This window comes from Schistocerca cancellata, chromosome 1, assembly GCF_023864275.1.
Source record: "Schistocerca cancellata isolate TAMUIC-IGC-003103 chromosome 1, iqSchCanc2.1, whole genome shotgun sequence".
In the NCBI taxonomy this organism is placed as follows: Eukaryota; Metazoa; Arthropoda; class Insecta; order Orthoptera; family Acrididae; genus Schistocerca; species Schistocerca cancellata.
The window spans coordinates 625,088,520-625,109,269 of NC_064626.1; the positions used below are offsets into that span (position 1 = coordinate 625,088,520).

At 44.8% G+C, this 20,750-nt stretch overlaps 1 protein-coding gene across 1 annotated transcript in view; it reads left to right on the forward strand.

The window, feature by feature from the left end:
- LOC126090393 (nephrin-like) overlaps nt 1-14,273 on the forward strand; it is a gene marked incomplete at its 3' end in the record, with an annotated part of 461,612 nt that extends 447,339 nt beyond the window's left edge. The window contains exons 10-12 of the mRNA XM_049906987.1: nt 2,152-2,445; nt 4,465-4,755; nt 14,110-14,273. Coding sequence (XP_049762944.1) covers nt 2,152-2,445; nt 4,465-4,755; nt 14,110-14,273 — 749 coding nt within the window. The remainder of the gene's footprint in view (nt 1-2,151; nt 2,446-4,464; nt 4,756-14,109) is intronic.
- Between the last annotated feature and the right edge of the window lie 6,477 nt (nt 14,274-20,750).

Genomic DNA, 20,750 nt, shown 5'->3' on the forward strand with positions numbered 1-20,750 from the left:
TGGTGTAGTGGTTAACAGAACTGCCCACTAAGCAGAAGATTCCGAGTTCGAGGCACTGTCCAGCTTACATCTTCACTCGTCGCCTCTGATACCGCATGAAGTTTCAATGCAGCAGATATCACTACTTCCTTCTCTTTCCTTTCCCTCCTCTCCACTCCCCCTTCAACTTGCAATATACTGAATGCTGACACAAAACATTACTAGCTCGAAAGAAATACACTACTGGCCATTAATATTGCTACACCACGAAGATGACGTGCTACAGACGCGAAATTTAATCGACAGGAAGAAGATGCTATGATATGCAAATGATTAGCTTTTAACAGCATTCGCACAAAATTGGCGCCGGTGGCGATACCTATAACGTGCTGACATGGGGAACGTTTCCAAACGATCTCGCATACACAAACAACAGTTAACCGGTGTTGCCTGGTGAAACGTTGTTGTGATGCCTGGTGTAAGGAGGAGAAATGCGCACTATCACATTTCCGACTTCGATAAAGGTCGGATTGTGGCCTATCGCGATTGCGGTTTATCGTATCGCGTTGCTGCTCGCGTTGATCGAGATCCAATGACTGTTAGCAGAATATGGAATTGTTGGGTTCAGGAGGGTAATACGGAACGCCGTGCAGGATCCCAACGGCCTCGTATCACTAGCAGCCGAGATGACAGGCATCTTATCCGCATGGCTGTAACGGATCGTGCAGCCACGCCTCGATCGCTGAGTCAACAGATGGGGACGTCTGCAAGACAACAACCACCTGCACAAACAGTTCGATGACGTTTGCAGCAGCATGGACTATCATCTCGGAGACCATGGCTGCGGTTACCCTTGACGCTGCATCACAGACAGGAACGCCTGCGATGGTGTACTTAACGACGAACCTGGGTGCACGAATGGCAAAATGTAATTTTTTCGGATGAATCCAGGTTCTGTTTATAGCATCATAATGGTCGCATCCGTGTTTGGCGACATCGCGGTGAACGCACATTGGAAGCGTGTGTTCGTCATCGCCATACTGGCGTATCACCCGGCGTGAGGGTATGGGGTGCCATTGGTTACACGTCTCGGTTATCTCTTCTTCGCATTGACGGCACTTTGAACAGTGGACGTTACATTTCAGATGTGTTACGACCCATGGCTCTACCCTTGATTCGATCCCTTCGAAACCCTACATTTCAGCAGGATAATGCACGACCTCATCTTACAGGTTGTGTATGGGCCTTTCTGGATACAGAAAATGTTCGACTGCTGCCCTGGCCAGCACATTCTCCAGATCACTCACCAATTGAAAACGCTGGTCAATGGTGGTCGAGCAACTGACTCGTGGCAATACGATAGTCACTACTCTTGATGAACTGTGGTATCGTGCTGAAGATGCATGGGCAGCTGTACCTGTACACGCCATCCAAGCTCTGTTTGACTCAATGCCCAGGCCTATCAAGGCCCTTATTACGGCCAGAGGTGGTTGTTCTGGGTTGTGATTTCTCAGGATTTATGCACCCAAATTGCGTGAAAATGTAATCACATGTCAGTTGTAGTATAATAAGTTTGTCCAATGAATACCCGTTTATCATCTGCATTTTTTCTTGGTGTAGCAATTTTAATGGCGAGTAGTGTATGTTGATAGTTATGCGGAGAATCCCATATTATAAATAGAAATAATAAACTGCAGAGCATCTTTAACAAGCAGGCGAGAAGCTACAACTGAAATGGGAAAATGTGCGACGTATTTTTCCACCTTTTTAAAATAAACGAAGGTTGCCTGAAAACTCACATATCTAATGTTTCAAAATACTAGTATATTATGATTTCACTTCACTCACAGTAAATTTTGCACCCACCAACTGGAGCCGGTCTGGCATCTAGCTTTTTTGAGTATCTAAGCAAATGTTTTTGGTTCGTTTCAATGGACGAAGAGCTCTCTGTCTTCGAAGATAGGGAGAAATGAGACTAATTATCAATATAAAGACGCAAGCTGTTGTATTGTAATCTAATCCAAATGCATGGACCAGACGAAGTCTCACGTAATTTTCTTCATTGTCGTCGTTGTCTTCTGTTGAAGTGGGATTAGTGGGATTGTGTACCCAGTTCAGGCAGACGACCGGCCCTATCACGGAGCTTTACAGTGCTAATGCGGTGTGCCTCAGACGCGCCGCGATGCCGTCACGAGCGGATCGTGGTGGTGGGCGCGTCGCGATCGGAGACGCTGGACATCTCGTGCCACGTGGACGCCGACCCGCCGGCGCGCGCCTTCCGCTGGAAGTTCAACAACTCGGGGGAGACGATGGAGGTATCTCCAGAGCGGTTCTCCAGCGCGGGCGAGGTGTCGGTGCTGCGCTACACGGTGCAGTCCGACCTCGACTACGGCTCGCTCTCCTGCTGGGCCGACAACGAGGTCGGCACGCAAGCGGCGCCCTGCGTCTTCCAGGTCGTCACCGCAGGTGAGGCTCCACGCTGTGACGCTCCCGTGCCCTTCCCTTCCTTTCACACCACTGAGTCGCGTGCCAGAAACTCTCAACGACAGCGCTTTCTCAGGTCCACTACACTGTACGTGTCTTATGTTTACCATTTATGCATCAGATATATTAAACACAAATGGGAAAAAAGACGAAGGAGGTATTCACCTTCAACTTTATTAAATTTCTAATGAATCGGAGTGCAATAGTTCTTGGCATAAAAGTAGAAGAATATCTAAGGTGGTGCTGCCTGTTACATGTTAACAAATGTATGGGACTTTATACTCGTTGATGATAGCTGAGATATTTTGGCATCTTCCTCTATATATCTCTAGGTAGCACATATCTTGCTATATAACCACTGAATGTTTCTTAAATCACGTTTTAAGTTCAAATCACTGTCTCCCACTTAACATTTTGGCATATACTGATTGTTATTTATGCGTTCCTGGATTCTTTTCCCTGTATTCCACTAGACTTAGTAAAAATTCTGGAATACATTATTGGAGTGGCAGTGATCAGTGTGTTATAAATATTTGCTACTAAAAACAGTCTTGATCACAATTTATTGATCAAGGTGACCGGTTTCGGTCACTAGTGTGGTCATCTTCAGACCATTGAGAAGGAACCTCTTTCTGTTGGAGAATCACTACCGAGTGATTTTTTTTACTATTAAAAACAGTCTTGATTACGATTTATTTATCAAGGTGACCGGTTTCGACCACTACTGTGGTCATCTTCAGACCATTGAGTAGGAACCTCTTTCCGTTGGAGAATCACTACTGAGTTATTCTCCAACAGAAAGAGGTTCCTACTCAATGGTCTGAAGATGGCCACAGTAGTGGTCGAAACGGTCACCTTGATAAATAAATCGTGATCAAGACTGTTCTTAATAGTAAAAACAAAAAAAACAAAAATAAATAAATAAAATTATTCTAGAGCTCTTTTTTTTTCAGTAACTTTGCCTTTAATACTTCATATGCCCGTTTAATTTCACTGTATGCGCACAGCCTTTGGTATCCGGCACAGACGACAGTATCTATGAGGTGAAGAACCATATGCAGCTGAAAGCAGCATCCCGTCAGAAATCAGGACGTGTTACAGGTACCTGTACCGCTGTGGAAGGCATTTCACAAGGGTCGAGACTCTAAGCTCTTAGTAGCAAGTAAGTTGGGGCCTTTAGCGGTCATAGCATTCATTTGATATATGTATTTGGGTTTGGGACTTTTAAGTATCACGACAATCATCTTTCGAAACATAAATCACCTTAACGTCAGAATTATTTCCTGCTTCTTAAATGTTTTCACAATTTCTAACGAAATGTATAAATAAGTTGAATGAATGTTCAAGAAATTAATTAATAAATAACACATATGTAGGTCTCAAGGAGAAGTAGGTGATTTCGTTTGGAGACCATGTTGTTCATATTTCATCTTTACAAGGTTGGAAACGTTTCACATTACTGTAAAAGTCTGGAATCTGCATAAATATAGTTACTATTAGAAAGCATATGTACGAAACTAATACGAAGAAAATTAATTCAATTTTATTTCTGTAGCCAACACTTCGCAATATCACAAAGGTAAATGCTAATTAATATGGATATTAAACGAGTTCCAAATTTGAGCGAATAGCAACTGTGAATAAATGTGTCAGGCAAAGTATCAATAGAAATTGGAATATGCTTTACAAACTACACTCTCGTCGCGCTGTGTTATCTGGTTATCGATATTCCGTCAGCCAAGGACAAGTGCTTGCTGTGTTGTGCATGCGCTGCCTGCAGCTACGGTAGTAATGTGCCGTCTTCCAGCCCTCTGGAGACGTAAGAATATGACAATTTTCAACATTAAAAAATACTTATAGTGTGTCTGCACAGATAGAATTTTGACATTGAGTTTACTTCTTTCTACTCTTCCTGCATAAAAACTTTCAGAGCAGTTTTAGAGTTGTAGCGTTTTGAGTTGTCATAGCGGAGGCAGCCGCTCATCTGCGCGCCCTCTACAGGGAAGCCTTTCCCGGCGCGGAACTGCTCGCTGTGGAACCAGACGTCGTCCTCGGTCGAGGTGGTGTGCCAGCCGGGCTTCGACGGGGGCCTCCCGCAGCACTTCGCGTTGGTGCTGCACTCTGGCGGAGGGATTCGCTACAACCTGACGGCCGAGACTCCGGCCTTCACACTCACCGAGCTGCAGCCAGACATCAGCTACTGGGTCGCCATCTTTGCCGTCAACGCCAAAGGCCGCAGTCCTCCGGTGTTAATCGAAGAAATCACGCTCCGCGATGCCGAGAGGCACGTGGGTGAGTTACCTCCGCAGATTTTTAAACCCATATTTGGTGGACAAACAAAAACGTACATGACTGTCGCTCAAATAAATTTTAAGCTTTCATTACGTCTCCATTTTACTGCTAGCAGAGCAGATTTTGCGGTGGACACCTTAACTACTGCAACACATACGACGAAACATTCTTCCTTGTCCCTCAGGAGCATCACTGAAAACCGTAATCCTGGCTGAAGTTCTAATATATATGTATTCCATTCAGCGTAATCTAGCAAACTACTTTCGGTTGATAGCTACGTCAAGTAGCTTTTCCCATGCCACTAATATTTTAACACTCCAAAGACCTTCAACTTGCGTCCTCCACTAAACCCATTCGTTCATATACGTTTGTGATACCAGTGTGTACTAATATTACGAAGTAATGCTAAGAACTACTCTATGTAGACCGGTTAAACAATTACTAAAAATAAACACTGCTCAACAGGGAGTAACTGGATAAGCAGCTGCAGCTTTGGTCTTAGTAGTTACACTGAAACTACTAATGAACATGTACGATCAGGGTCGCAATAAGATAGACTACACCCAATTAGTGTGCTGTATTACTTGCTACTGGCCTTCAGCGTGGTAGTTAAGACCATTTCAACTTTATCACACAACCAGAAAGTTTTGCTTGGAAAGAAATAAAATATTTATATCTGCGTATTATCTGTTAACACCAGTTGTTCATAAAATCCATAAAATCGTTTTGTACATGAGATAAAATTTCGCTACATTAATGACTACCATAGCACGGGAATACCAGAGGCAGATGGCCTGTCCTTTCTGCAGATTAGGCGGTCCAGCAGGGTTTACTGAAACATCTCCCACTGTGCAATCAGAAGGTTCTTGGGTGTGACGTTAGAGCCGCACCCCTTATACCTAAGGCTAATCATGAATGTTGAATCAGACATAGGTCTGAAGGACAACGCTCTAGATACGTTCAATGAATTTGCTATCTGGAAAAAGCATTGTACAGTGTAAAATGACGCAAGATGTTCGAAATCCTAAAAAATTGGGCTAAGCTGTAGAGAAAGACGGTTAATATACACAATGCATGAGAACCAAGAGGGAACAATAAGACTAGAGGACCAAGAATGAACTGCTTGGATTAAAAAGAATGTAAGACAGTAATGTAGTCTTTCGCCCCTAGAGTTCAATCTACACGTCGAAGAAGCAATGACGGAGTAAAAGAAAGGTTCAAAATTGGGATTAAAATTCAGGGCGAAACGATATCAATGATAAGATTCGTTGATGACATTGCTATCCTCAGAGAAAGTGAAGAAGAATTACAGGATGTGTTGGCTGGAATGAGCAGCCTAATGAGACAAAACATGCACTGCGAGTAAGTCGAACAAAGGTGAAAGTAATATGAAGTAGCAGAGATGAGAATAACGAGAAACTTAACATCTAGATTGGGAACAGAAGTTAGACAGAGTCAAAGAATTGTGCTACCGAGACAGCAAAATAACACATGATGGACGGAGGGAGGAGAATATAAAAAGCAAACTAGCACTAGAAAAAAGGCATGCCTCGTAGTCTACCAGTATCAAAGATAGGCCTAATTTGAGGAACTAATTTGAGAGAATATACGTTTAGAGAATAGCACTGAATGATAGTGAAACATTGACTGTAGAAAAATCGGTATAATCGAAGCATTTGAGATGTACTGCTACAGACTCGGAGAGGAAAGGAGTGTATGGAAAACACTGACGAGGAGAAGGGACAGGGTGGTAGAACGTCTGTTAATATATAAGGCAATAACTTCCATGGTACTAGAGAGAGGTGTACAGGGTAAAAGCTGCAGAGGAAGACAGAGACTGGATTACATTCAGCAACTAATTGAGGACGTAGGTTGCAAGTGATACTCTTGAGATGAAAAAGTTGTGACAGGAGAGGAATTCTGCTGGGCTGCATAAAAACAATCAGAAGACTGATGAGTCGAAGAAACCACGAAACCACATTCACGTGCAAAAATGCACACACAGAGACATATTGGCCATATGGATTACGGCCAACAAATATTATGTGAAGGAAATACAAGCAATAGCGTAAGCGCCCTCGAGACGGGAACACACGTACGCTCTGCTGATAGCTTTGCATTGTATCGCAGGTGTTATACGGCTGAAAAGAGGAAAGAATCACTCTTCAGGCGTAATTACGACGTGTTCATTAAAGCGAGCGAATAATCTCTCGGTAACGCCATGTGAGAACAGCAGGACGAATTATGCTTTGAGAATACATTCAGCCACACACGGACAGGGTACGCCAGAGTAACGGTTGTTGTAAAATCTATAACGTCGGCAGCAGCTCTGCTGGGCACCTTAAGCATGCCAAAGGTTCTGAAACTAATTTACAACACACATATGAATTTCATCAGATAAATTTGAATGTTACGATTATATTCTTAGTATAAAGAAAATTTCTCGTGTAAGGAAACTAACAGGTGACAGAGTTTCTATCTGGCGTGACTTCCGCCTTTTTCAAGGTCCAACCTACACCGCCTCTAATCAAGTACATAGCGAAGCGACTTCACGGTTACTGTGATATGGCACCGTGATGTAACCTTATACAATTCAACTTGCGTTACCACGGATGAAGAGGGTCCGCTTGCGCTCGTTAAAAATGATCGTCAGGTGTTTGGGTCGTACCCAGACCGTATACATAGGTAGCTGGAATCATTCCTGTCGACCGCCATCCTACACATAATATTCAGCCTGACTGTGTATTAATGAAGGACGCACCACGCTGAGAGAGAATTCTTTTTCCCTGGAAACTGTTTACAATATGTTCGGTGCGTGTAAAGAAGGACGCACCACGCTGAAAGAGAATTCTTTTTCCCTGGAAGCTGTTTACAATATGTTCTGTGCGTGTATTTTATTGTACTCCACATCGATATTCACTGGCTTCCTTAGTTGTCCAATGCATGCTTTTGACTTGACTTTGCGGTCACTGAAATAAAATCACACAACAGCCAGCTCCACGAAATGGCGACAGTGTAGGATGCGGAAATTTCTGCTAAAAGAGTGATTTTCCACCTGTGATTCTGTGCTGATGTATGCATTTATTGTCTACTCATAAATAAGAAGCAGAATAATCGCAGAGACCAGACATCGACCACACTCACCACAGTCTGATCATCGTCATTCTGCTGCTTCAGGTAGTGCGTGGAGGGGAGGACGGGGATATGTTGTTGATGATCAATGTTTACCTCATGTTTCTGTGTCTTAATCAATAAACCAACGAGAAACTCGATAAAAAGTATGTTCTGTCCTAATACAAATGAATTACATTTTATAGGTATACCCTTAGGATAAAACTCTAATTTGACAACACACGAGCGTGCCCGAAATATCACACATAGCAAGATTTTATGCACTTTTGAGCGCGATGTGGTCCTAGTGTACTTGAAGTCCATTGTCCTACCGAATAAGCTGTCCGTGATTACCACGAAAATAATGATATCGCAGTGAGGGTAGATTAAACAGAGCCGGCCGCTGTGGCCGAGCGGTTCTAGGTGCTTTAGTCCGGAACCGCGCTGCTGCTCCGGTCGCAGGTTCGAGTGCTGTGTCGGGCATGGATGTGTCTGATGTCCTTACGTTAGTTAGGTTTAAGTAGTTCTAAGTCCAGGGAACTAATGCCCTCAGATGTTAAGTCCCCTAGTAACTAGAGCCATTTGCACCATTTTTAGATAAAACATAAATCCATTTAACAAAATATTCACTGCCACACGTAATCAACTGAATTGTGCATTCACAGAAAACTAAGATGCATGACAATATAAGCAAAATATGTAAGTTTCAACAAGGACGCGAATTTACAATTTTTAAATTTTTCATGTTTAGATCCCAGGGGTACTATATGGAAATTGCGATGAGACTGAAGATCGTGAAGTTAGGATTTTATTAATGTTAATGAGGATACCTACAGCTGGGTAAGTGAAGACGTAAAAAGCAGACAAAATGTTTATGACTCTAGTTAGACTAGAACCTAGATCTATGACAGTGTTACCTGCTCAAAGTGGCCACGCTATCGTCTTTCTAGCGAGCCGCTACTGCTAGAAGTAGGTTGCCACTGTGATATGGCAGATTAACAGAGATAATTAGTAATGTTAAATATGAAATAACTTTTAGATTCTGTGTGAAAAGACCTTTCAGGAATCAGATAATAAATGTGTGACTCCCATGTCACGTCATAAGAGAGAATCATTCAGATTATTTGTCGGAATTGACAACGTAATATTAGGTGAATATAGCAGGAGAATTCTGTACCACACCAGGGACTAAATTGGTGGCCACGTAGTTGCCAAACGTATTCTACGATGTTGCTAATTCTCCATTAAATTAATGACAGGGAGCACACGTTCGCTCTGCCGATGTGCCAAACTGGGTAGGAGTGGGGTAGCTCGTCTGTCGAACAAGCGGCAACGCTTGCTGCTACCACTATAATGGCGGCCGAAGCATCTGAAGTACAGCCCAATAAATCTGATCTGAAGCATAGTCAGGAGTAATGCCTAGACTGACCGGCTGTAACTCAAACATCACAGTTAAGGAGCAGGGCAGTTATTTTGACGGCTCTAAACCTCAGTAGTTCTCGTAATTATTTTTTCCGTCAAAGTAATGTACTTTCTCGCCAGGCTCGATTCATTTCTTTTTATTTTCCAGCGTCATCTGAGTGTAACCTGTAAACATGATGATGAGATCGCAGTTTTTTCATCTGACCACATAAACAACCTTTTCTAATTAATACTTTCATTGGCCTGACGTAAGGTTTCAAATCAATAAAACCGAGTGCGCTCAAAAGCTTGCAAAGACTGCAGCCGGCGACTGTTTACAGAGCAAATACGATTCGTGCTTGTGCTAACACGAAGACAGCAGCAGCAGTGATAAGTATATTTTAAAAAGAGCATAAAACACTAACAGTATTGTCTGTATTTTTTGACATATGTCTTTATTAAAGCCAAACAGCCATTCACTCTGCACTGATAAAAATAACGAAAAGTATCATATACTTATGGTGATTACAATACAATCGCTGATACTGGTTTGTCAGTGAAAGCGAAAAGCATCTGACGAGATGGGAGGAAATCGAAATATCTGGAAGAGATCCATCGAGCAGAGTGTAGTGTGAAGTTTCTATGTAGTACTTAGCAATCGGCGACCTTTGCTTTACAGTTAAAACCCGATTTTTCATACTAGAGCAGCCTCTAGGCTATTGGAAAATTCATTCTGTTAAAACAGACTACTAGGAGTTAAATACTACTGTACGTGTGGCTGAATATGACGCACTCGGGGATCCTAAATTTAATTTCATTTAATCTTCTGACATCATGCAGGATGTGTCTGAACTGCTCTGAAAGTAGTGTTCCTTGCCTTGTGAAAGTTCAAAGGCAGTGTTGTATCAACTGATAATTCAGAACTGATTGCTGATTTGCGACAAACTCTTCACTGTTGCAGACGCATAAACATTTTGTCTGCTTTTTACGTCTTCTATTGCCCGACTATAAACTTTCTGGTCGAAAATTATTAAGAAAATCTTCACTTCACCATCTTAAGCCTCATCGCAATTTCGGTTTATTACCCAATAGACCCAAATTTGAAAAATTTTAGAACTGTGACCTTGCGTCCTTGTTAAAAATTATGTTTCTTGTTTATATCGACTCAGTATTTTTGTGAACAAGCGAATCAAAAGTGTAAAATATCTTGCCAATGCTTGAACTATCAGGCAGGCTCGTGTTACAGATAGTTTTTGTTATATTAAATTGGACTTTTGTCACGAGAGTAACCAGCTAAACTGTAATTCAGATTTAGCTAATTTTGACGTCCACGCCTATAAAATTATAGTGCTTTGCAAATCAAGATATCGTCAGTCCTTGCTTAAAGTACATTTTCGACTACTAAAAGTACATTTTCGTCGTTGACAGTTGCTCCGTAAGGAGCGAGGAAGATAAAAGTTTGATGGCACTAGAGCTGAAGAAGTTCGATAGGAATTACTTTTCAGCCTAGCTCTTGGATAGATTTACTTGTGTAATCAGCGTTTTGTAGAGGGTCGTTTGCATACATTAGCAAAACTATCTGTAGTCTCCTTGCCCACTTTTGATACGTTGGCACCACAAATCCCATCTTTTGTTAAAACAGATACCATCTGGGCTGAACACACCCTTGGGATGCGGTTCGTGACACAGACCATCTTCTTTGAGCCATTTTTTTATAAATCCAACTACACACTGCAAAAAAAGTTTTGCATCATCGCGGTTGCCAGGACTCCTGAAGAAAGACGTTAAGTGTGGATGTTGTATCACATACACAGACCCTTTGACTGTTCAGACATGTCACTAAACCCAAAGATGGAAACAACCATGCATGACCAGTGCCTATTAGACAGAGGGGGTCCAACAGTTCCAGTCATTCCGCCAGGAAAGAGGTACATGGTTCATGTTGTCTGTAGTTCTATCGTGCCTGGACGATCAATACCGCGGTTCGATCGCGTCCGCATTGTTACTTTTTGCCAGGAAGGGCTCTCAACCAGGGAAGTGTCCAGGCGTCTCGGAGTGAACCAAAGAGATGTTGTTCGGACATGGAGGAGATACAGAGAGACAGGAATTGTCAATAACGTGTCTCGCTCAGGCCGCCCCAAGGGCTACTACAGCAGTGGATGACGGCTACATCCACATTTATACTCCGCAAGCCACCCAACGGTGTGTGGCGGAGGGCACTTTACGCGCCTACCTACGCATTATGGCTCGGAGGAACTCCGAGAGCAACGCCATCATGTTGAATGATGGTTTTCGTGCAGCCACAGGACGTCGTTTTACGACTCATACTGTGCGCAATAGTCTGCATGATTTTCCACTTCACTCCCGACGTCCATGCCGATGTCCCTCTTTGCAACCACGACACCATGCAGCGAGGTACAGATGGGTTCTAACAACATGCCGAATGGACCGCTCAGGACTTTCATCCCATTCTTTTGACCGATAAGTGTCGCATAAGCCTTCAACTAGACAACCACTGGAGTCGTGTTTGGAGGCAACCCGGTCAGTTTGAACACCTTAGACACACTGTCCAGCAAATGCAGCAAGATGGAAGTTCCCTGCTGTTTTCGAGTGGCCTTATGTGGGGCCGACGTATTCCGCTGGTGGTCATGGAAGGCGGCATAATGTCTGTACGAAACGTGATTGCCATCTTCAGACCGATAGGGCAACCATATCGGCAGCATATTGGCGAGGCATTCATTTTCATGGACGACAATTCGCGCCCCCATCGTGCACATCTTGTGATTGACTTCGTGCAGGATAACGACATCGCTCGACTAGAGTGGCCAGCATGTTCTACACACATGAACCCTGTCGCACATGGCTGGGATAGATTGAAAAATGCTGTTTATGGACGACGTGACCCACCAACCACTCTGGGGGATCTACGCTGAATCACCCTTGAGGAGCGGGACAATCTGGACCATCAGTGGCTTGATGAACTTATGGATAGTATGCCACGACGAAAATAGGCATGCATCACTGCAAGATACGTGCTACTGGGTATTAGAAGTATCGGTGTGTACAGATACCAGGACTACCACCTCTGAAGGTCTCGCTGTATGGTGAGACAACATGCGACGTGTAGTTTTCATGAACACTAAAAAGGCGGAAATGATGTTTATGTTGACCTCTATTCCAATTTTCTGTCTAAGATTCCGGACCTCTCGTAGCCGTGGTGATGATAACTTTTTTTGGTATGTGTAGTAGAAATTTGGATGGTCAGACGACTGTACTAAAAAGAAATCGGAGGACGTTACGTTCTGTGGGTTGCGTAAACTTCAGGGGGAAACCAGTTCAGGCCATTCGAGTACTTTTGTGCATGGTAGTACAATCTCTTTAGTACGGGCATGATGTAATATCGGTTAGTGACAGCTGTGAGTAAGAACTGGGATGTTTGAAGCATTGAGGTGAGTGTAAAATGGGAAAGGAAGTGTGATTGCTATTGGTGTTGTTGAGGAAGGGGCGATGCAAGTGTTAGGAGACGAATGGGTTACCAGATGTGCAAGGATGGTATACTTTCATTTGGGATGGGATGGGTAGAATATGGTTGAAAGGAAGGGTATATTACAGACATGAGTTCGTGATCTTGGTGAAGAAGGCGATTAAAAGTATTTGGCAAACGCAGACGCCACCTGCAGTTGACGCACCGATCATTGTAGTCATTGTACAAATAAATCGCGTTTTTTATTTAATTCTGACTAGTTTCGCTCTTGAGACACGAGTATCCTCAGAGATTCATTGCCCTGGTGACGATACCTTAGAGGTTTAAAGCACCACTTGACATCATCGTTAACACAAAGTGCTGTTTTGTTGATTTCCCGAGTGGTGGGCCGGTCGCGGTGACCGTATGGCTCTAGGCGCTTCAGTCCGCAACCATGCGACCGCTACGGTCGCAGGTTCGAATCCTGAATCGGGCATGGATGTGTGTGATGTCCTTAGGTTCGTTAGGTTTAAGTAGTTCTAAGTTCTAGGGGAGTGATGACCACTGATGATAAGTCCCGTGGTGCTCAGAGCCATTTGAACCATTTGAAACGGGGTGGTGGTTCAAACTTCCAACGAGCTGGCACTAGGGCAATGAATATCTAAGGATACTCGTATCTGACGAACGAAAGTATTAAAAACTAAGTCAAATGGTACTCGAGTGCATCGACTGAAATTACTTTGGGAAATAACGTTGAGAGTTTGGAGATAAAGAAATGGAATGTTGATTTAAGCTCGGGGAACGTGCTAGGTTTCTCAAACGCAAGGATTATTGGTCTCATCGTGTTGTTATAGCTGTCTCAGGAAGCGTGAGAACTTAATGAGTTTTGTACAGGTTACGAGGAGGAGAAAGTAGTCGGCTACGGAAAGAGGCGGAGTACATTACGTTCGAGGATACGGAGAGATGATAAAACCCTAGAGGAATGAATGCTACTTTGAAATAGGTAAGGATGTGGCAGATAAAGTTTATATACTTATGGGTGATGGTGGTAGTATTTAGACCGAAAGTTTGAAAGGTTAGTGTTTCTAAAAGATTTTGTCCATTCTGGGCTTTCTTTAAGGTAGCTAATACATGAGGAATCTCCAACACAGCGATCACTTACCATTTCTCAACCTAAAATGTGGAACAAAGTGCATTACGTTTCTTTAAAATCTCCGTATATCTCCATTACAGACAAATCAGTGAATCAAGATTTGACAGTCCACATTTCACAGTGCTGACGGTAGGTTATGAAGACAAGTGTCTGTTCTACATAAAGAGCTTAAATGCGTCCTGGAAAGCAGCGAGGTAGAGTGAGCGTTCGGCCCGTGTGGTGGCAGCGGCCGCAGACGCGCTGTCGCTGGCGCCGCTGCTGGGGCTGTCGGGGGCGGTGCTGGTGCTGCTGGCGGCGGTGCTGCTGCTGGTGGTGCGGCGCGGGCTGGCCAGGCGCGTCTCCAGCGACAAGCCGGCGCTGGCGGGGGCGGCGTCGGCGTCGGCGGGGGCGCTGGGGGCGCACGCGCGCTCCGGGGGCGGCGGCGCGGCCGCGGGCCCCGACAAGGCGCCGGGCCAGGCCGACGACGTCGACCCCGACCTCATCCCGGACAAGTTCGGTCAGTCTCCAACACACACCACACTAAACCTATACGCCGAAAGCCACTTTATGTGTACACTCTTCTCCGCTTTGCTGACAAGTTCTTATTTACTGTGTTACACACTGAAGCTCCAAAGAAACTGGTACAAGCATGCGTGTTCAATTACAGAGATATGTAAACAGATAGAAAACGCCGCAGATGTCGTCATCGCCGATGTGGAACAAGTGTATGGTGCAGTTGTCAGATCGGTTACTGCTGCTGCAAAGGCAGGTTACCAAGATTTAATTTCGTCTGAACGTGGGCTATAGTCGGCGCACGAGCGATGGGACACAGCACCTCAGAGGTAGCGATGAAGTGGGGACATTCCCGTACGACCATTTCACGCGTGTACGGTGAATATCAGGGATCCGGTAAAACATCAAATCTTTGACATGGTTCCAGCCGTAAAAAATCCTGCGAAAACGTGACCAATGACGTATGAAGAGAATCGTTCACTTTGGTAGAAGTACCACTCTTCCACAAATTGCTGCAGATTTCAGCGCTTGGCTATCAACAAGTGGCAGTATTCGAACCATTCAACGAAACATTATCGATGTGCGCTTTCGGAAACGAAGCTACAAAGCTGTACGCCTCACCTGGTCCCGTAAACAGCGACATTCGACTGTTGACGACTGGAAATATGTTGCCTGGTCGGAAGAGAGTCGCTTCAAACTGTAACGAGTGGATGAACGTGTACGGGTATGGATACAACCTCATGAATCCGTGGACCTTCCAAGAGAGTCGCTTCAAACTGTAACGAGTGGATGAACGTGTACGGGTATGGATACAACCTCATGAATCCGTGGACCTTCCATGTTAGCAGGGGACTGTTCAAGCTGGTGGAGGCTCTTTAATGGTGTGGGGCGTGTGCAGTAGGAGTGACGTGGGACCCCTGATACGTCTAGATATGCGTCTGGCAGGTTACACATACGTAAGCAACCTGTCTGATCACCTGCGTCTGTTCGTGTCCATTGTGTATGCTGACGGACTTGGACAATTCCAGCAGGACAATGCGACACCCCATACGCTCAGAATTGCTACAGAGTGGCTCTAGGAACACTATTGTGAGTTTAAACACTTCCGATGGCCACCGAACTCCTCAGACATGAACATTATTAAACACATCTGGGGCTTCCGCTGTGGGCTAGCGGTTCTAGGCGCTCAGTCCGGAGCCACGCGACTGCTACGGTCGAAGGTTCGAATCCTGCCTCGGGCTTGGATGTGCGTGATGTCCTTAGGTTAGTTAGGTTTAAGTAGTTTTAAGTTCTAGGGAACTGATGACCATAGATGTTAAGTCCCATAGTGCTCAGAGCCATTTGAACCAAACATATCTGGGATGCTTTGCAACGTGCTGTTCGGAAGAGATCTCCATCCCTTCGTACTCTTACGAATTTATGGACAGCCGCGCACGATTCATGGCACCAGTTCCCTCCAGCACTACTTCAGACAGTAGTCGAGTCCATGCCATGCCGTGTTGCGGCACTTATGCTTGGTTGCTTGGACACTATATGATATTAGGCAGGTGTACCAGCTTATTTGGCTTTTTAGTTTATATTACGCACGTTCACAAAGAAACTGCAATAAATTTCCTTGAGCAAAAAAAAAAAAAAAAGTTCTCGTGCTTCCTTGCCGCGACAGATGCGATCTTAGTACCATGACTAGTTGCCGTATTCATTTTCCATGCTGACGGCTAGTATCGTGCCCAATGCTAATTTTCAAATCATCCACTAAGCTCTGCTACACCATCCATTACGGCAGTCATATGCTTGTTCATTTTAGCTAAACACTTGTACTAAAGTAGTGCGGGACAGAACCTGATACACTAAGGTGTATTAATGCGACGGTCGCTAATTTTCGTGAAAATCGATACTGAAGTTTTATGCATACCTCCTATATCCAGGGGATTCTGGGGAGAGTGTAATTAGCGGATCACCCCCGACGGCGCAGGGTATTGCTCTCGACTGCTACGCCGTGGAGGTGGGCACCGGTGTATCGTCCATAAGGTCTTTAGAAGGTGATGTAGTGGTTCCTGGTGTAGATTCGACTGCGCTACGTCCAGTGTAGCTACGGGTGTAGGCACACCGTTGGATGTCTCCACGCTCGTAACGGCTTCGCGGAAGTAGCTGATGCGGGGACGTCATGCGGGCCGACGGCCGTGTCGTCCTCGACCTGCAACCTCTCCTCTTTACTGGGAACGGTGCGGCGCCTTCTGTTGCGACATTTCGCAGAACCTTGTTTCCTTATGCGACCTTCTGTGTCCGACGACGGAAGGGAGTCGCATCGCTCTGGCAGGAAGGCCGCCGTAGGGTACGATGAGCGAGTCGATCTTTATCGTGTTGCCAATGGTTGGGTCAGCGGCCGGTCGCGCCGGCACCATCGGAGCGGGGTCTATGGCCAGCCGAGGCGGCGGGCCGTCCGAGGCACTCTCCGTCGAGGTATGGTCGGGATCGTTTCTGGCGTCGTTTGTGGCGTGCGGGCGGCGTTGCCAAGCGGTAGGAGAAGCAAGAGCAGCCGCGTAAGTCACCGTTAGCACTGTAGGTTGCTACGATGGAGGTCCTACGGTAGCTAGAAGTTGCGTAATACGACATTGTAGGCATTCGGATCAAAGGTGGCATTCTTTGCCGCACCCAGAACGGGTCCGAAGCTGGCCGTCATACATTATTGTTGCACAGCATCCGCCGACGTGTAAGTAGGACGGGACTGGACTTAGGAGATCAGTGGTGAACTGTCGGACACTGTTTAGGACAGGATATGTCTGAAACTGTGTCTTCTTGTCTGCATTGTTGTCGGTGAAAACCAAGAGGAGAGAATAAAGGGAAGGGGGAAACGCTCTCTGGATAAGACCGACAGGCAGAAATCGTGAACTCAGCGAATCGGACTATGCTATCAGAAACTCTGATCTTATCTGTGGAATGGAAAGAGGGATCGAAGTTTTTATATGAAGATTGAAAATTAGGGAGAGGGACGTTGTACGATAAGTCGTGGAGTGCGGGAGTCTTTCATTTGAGGCCTCAGAACACAGCCACGTGCATCGGGTAAAGCCATCGGCACACTGGCCGTTTGTATCCGTACGTTAAGGGTGCTGAGCTTCTGACGTCACAGCTTGGAATAAGCACCTTGAGGAGTCTTGCAAAAGGTGGAGGGCAGAATATAGCATTTCAGTTATTCTGAACGCGCGTTTGAACGTAGACCAGTGAGATGGAAGAAAGCCACGTACGTCAGTTGACGCCATCTCTCTTCAGTACAGTGTCGACAGATACCATTTTGGCTTTCATTTGAAACCTACATGAATACGTGACGTTCCTAAACACCAGATAATTAAGGATCTCTGAAAATCCCGTAGTTAATTTACGATTTATTGCAGTAAATTGATGGGAAACGTCTTATTGCTGGTTAAGAAATTATTACAACTAGCATGTTATTGAAGTATGCCGGTTCAAAGTAACGAAATACCGAGGTTTCATCGACAACGCATTCTCGGTAAGATGCAAAGTATGATCGAAAATCATTGATGGTCGGTAAAGCTTAATGAGCAGTCTGCCTTTGGCAGGGCAACAGACAGACGCGTGCGTGTTTCCGTGTGCGGAACGCGAGCTCGCCTTGTTTACATTCTGACGGACATTTCGTAAGTGCCGGCTTACCGAGTACGATACAAGGCGAACCGTTACCGTAAATCTACACTCCGATTTACTTGCTCCAACGACCCAAAGCGCTCGAGGTAGAGAATTTTCTGCGAGAGGAAGAGAAGATCCCAGTGACCGATATTATCGGAATACATTTGTCGATCGTGAGCAGCACGGTCTAAGTTAACATCATTAACGACGCGGCGTGCGAATGCAGCCTACATGAGACCAAACTGTGGCTCCGCTTCTGTCATGTTGATGGCAATGTGAGGGTGGTAACCGCCGACCACGCGGGCTTAGATATGCGTACGATACGCATTTTCGAATTGTCATTTGAACTTCCCGTAGAGGAAGTCGTCGCGGCACTCCGACCGGCGTCTCACATTCCGCGTGCTCCAAAGATAGTATTTACTGCGACAGCCTCCAGTCCCAGCGTAATGAGTTCCTTATGTACCAATTCACCGCTCTCTGTAAGTCGCACAATGCTTTCTACTTGTAACTCAAGGCAAACGTATCAGAGCGTGAGAGAGGGGAACTCAACGCCGTTCCAAAATGTGTCACACCGAGTGTGTCGCTGGCTGCATGACGAACTTATTGTGGCTACCTTCCTGGAATACCGCCCTGCCTGCTGACAGCCCATCCCAAGCCCATATGGAGCGAGGGGGATAAAATAATAATGAAGAAAAAAATATATTAACAGTAACCTTAGAAGATTATCTTTTCTTTCATGTTGTGCTACAGATTTTAACACTAATGCACAAATGGCGCGTATAGGCAGATGTTTAAAAACTGTCTTGGTTTTGAGATAAGAAAAACGTAGTAATTCAGATAAATACGGACAAGCAATTAGTGTACTCACTATATCGCAACAAGCGTTTCACGTCCGTTTTGGAAATGAGGTGCTCTCACAGGCCATCGACATTTACGAGATAGTTCACAAATTCTCCATCTTTTCAGTTCCAACGACTGTGCAGAAAACTCCCTCCAGCGTCACTCAAATGAAAACCATGTGTTACTTGATAATTCAAGTCGCATTCATTTATTTATTTGCCAATGTTTCGTCGGGAACATATCTGACGATTATGCAGTTAGTGGTGGATTGCTGTGTAATCTAGGTTTCGCTAATAGAATGGATTTAAGTTTCTTGCTGTTTACATAAATGATCTGCGATAAATATTCTTATAATCTATCGCATTCATTCCTTTGAAAGGAAGCGTACGTGCTTCGTCTCTAAATCACGACGTGCATTTCATTGCAGAGCCTCAAGAAGACAGTGAGTGTGTTCCGCTGAGGGACATGTCTCCCGCTCTGACGTCTTACCAGAACCACTGTTTGACCAACACCTGGAGGATATCACACGATCAGCAGGTAAGTGTCTCCGTCGGAATTTGTTACATATCTCCATTGATAATGGTTTAAATGGTCGTTGTTACACCAACAATAGCCGAAGAGTAAAATAAAAAGTATTCAAGTTCTGAGTTATCCAAAATGTCTTCCATGCATCTAGTAATTATTTAATTATCGAGTGAAAAGAATCATCTCTGAATTTGGGTACTGTTTTGCCGTGCAGTATGCATTTTCAGCTTGTCTGCGTGCTGCTGAGAAATCTAGAGTGCCTGAGATCATTTACTTAAGATAACAAATACACTAGTTTAAGACGATTACGTGTAACACATAGAAAAATTAGCATAACATCGTGGTACATATTTGAAATTTGGTATATACTAGGACACAGTGTCACTGATACTATGGCATAGTATACGCCATATTTCAAATATGTGCGACGATACTATGACAATTTTGTGTGTATCTTTTGACTATGGGTTCGTAATATTAGGACAGGTTTTAAAACAGATCTGAAGACGGTCACCGTTGACCGAAACCGATAGCCTAAGAGCCTAGCAACTTCATGATCATAGACGCAAATAAAAGACATTCATTTTGTATGCCTTTTTTCCTTGGAATGATATTACTGCTACAACGAACATAAAATTTGTGATCTAGTGACCTTGACAAACCTGTAATGGGGCTGTTGGCTTTTCATTAAAAATCACAGATGACTATATTTGTCTTTTTTATGTATCTTTCGCTTCCCGAGCACGGGGTCCCGGGTTCGATTCCCGGCGGGGTCAGGGATTTTCACCTGCCTCGAGATGACTGGGTGTTTGTGTTGTCCTCATCATTTCATCATCATCCAGGAAAGTGGCGAAATTGGACTGAGCAAAGATAGGGTAATTGTACGGGCGCTGATAACCACGCAGTTGAGCGCCCCACAAACCAAACATCATCATTATCATCATCTTTATTTATCTTTGCCTCCCCACATGAACCATGGAACTTGCCGTTGGTGGGGAGGCTTGCATGCCTCAACGATACAGACGTGTGGTTCCTGAAGAGGGGCAGCAGCCTTTTCAGTAGTTGCAGGGGCAACAGTCTGGATGATTGACTGATCTGGCCGTGTAACAATAACCAAAACGGCCTTGCTGTGCTGGTACTGCGAACGGCTGAAAGCAAGGGGAAACTACAGCCGTAATTTTTCCCGAGGGCATGCAGCTTTACTGTATGGTTAAATGATGATGGCGTCCTCTTGGGTAAAATATTCCGGAGGTAAAATAGTCCCCCATTCGGATCTCCGGGCGGTGACTAATCAAGAGGACGTCGTTATCAAGAGAAAGAAATCTGGCATTCAACGGATCGGAGCGTGGAGTGTCAGATCCCTTAATCGGG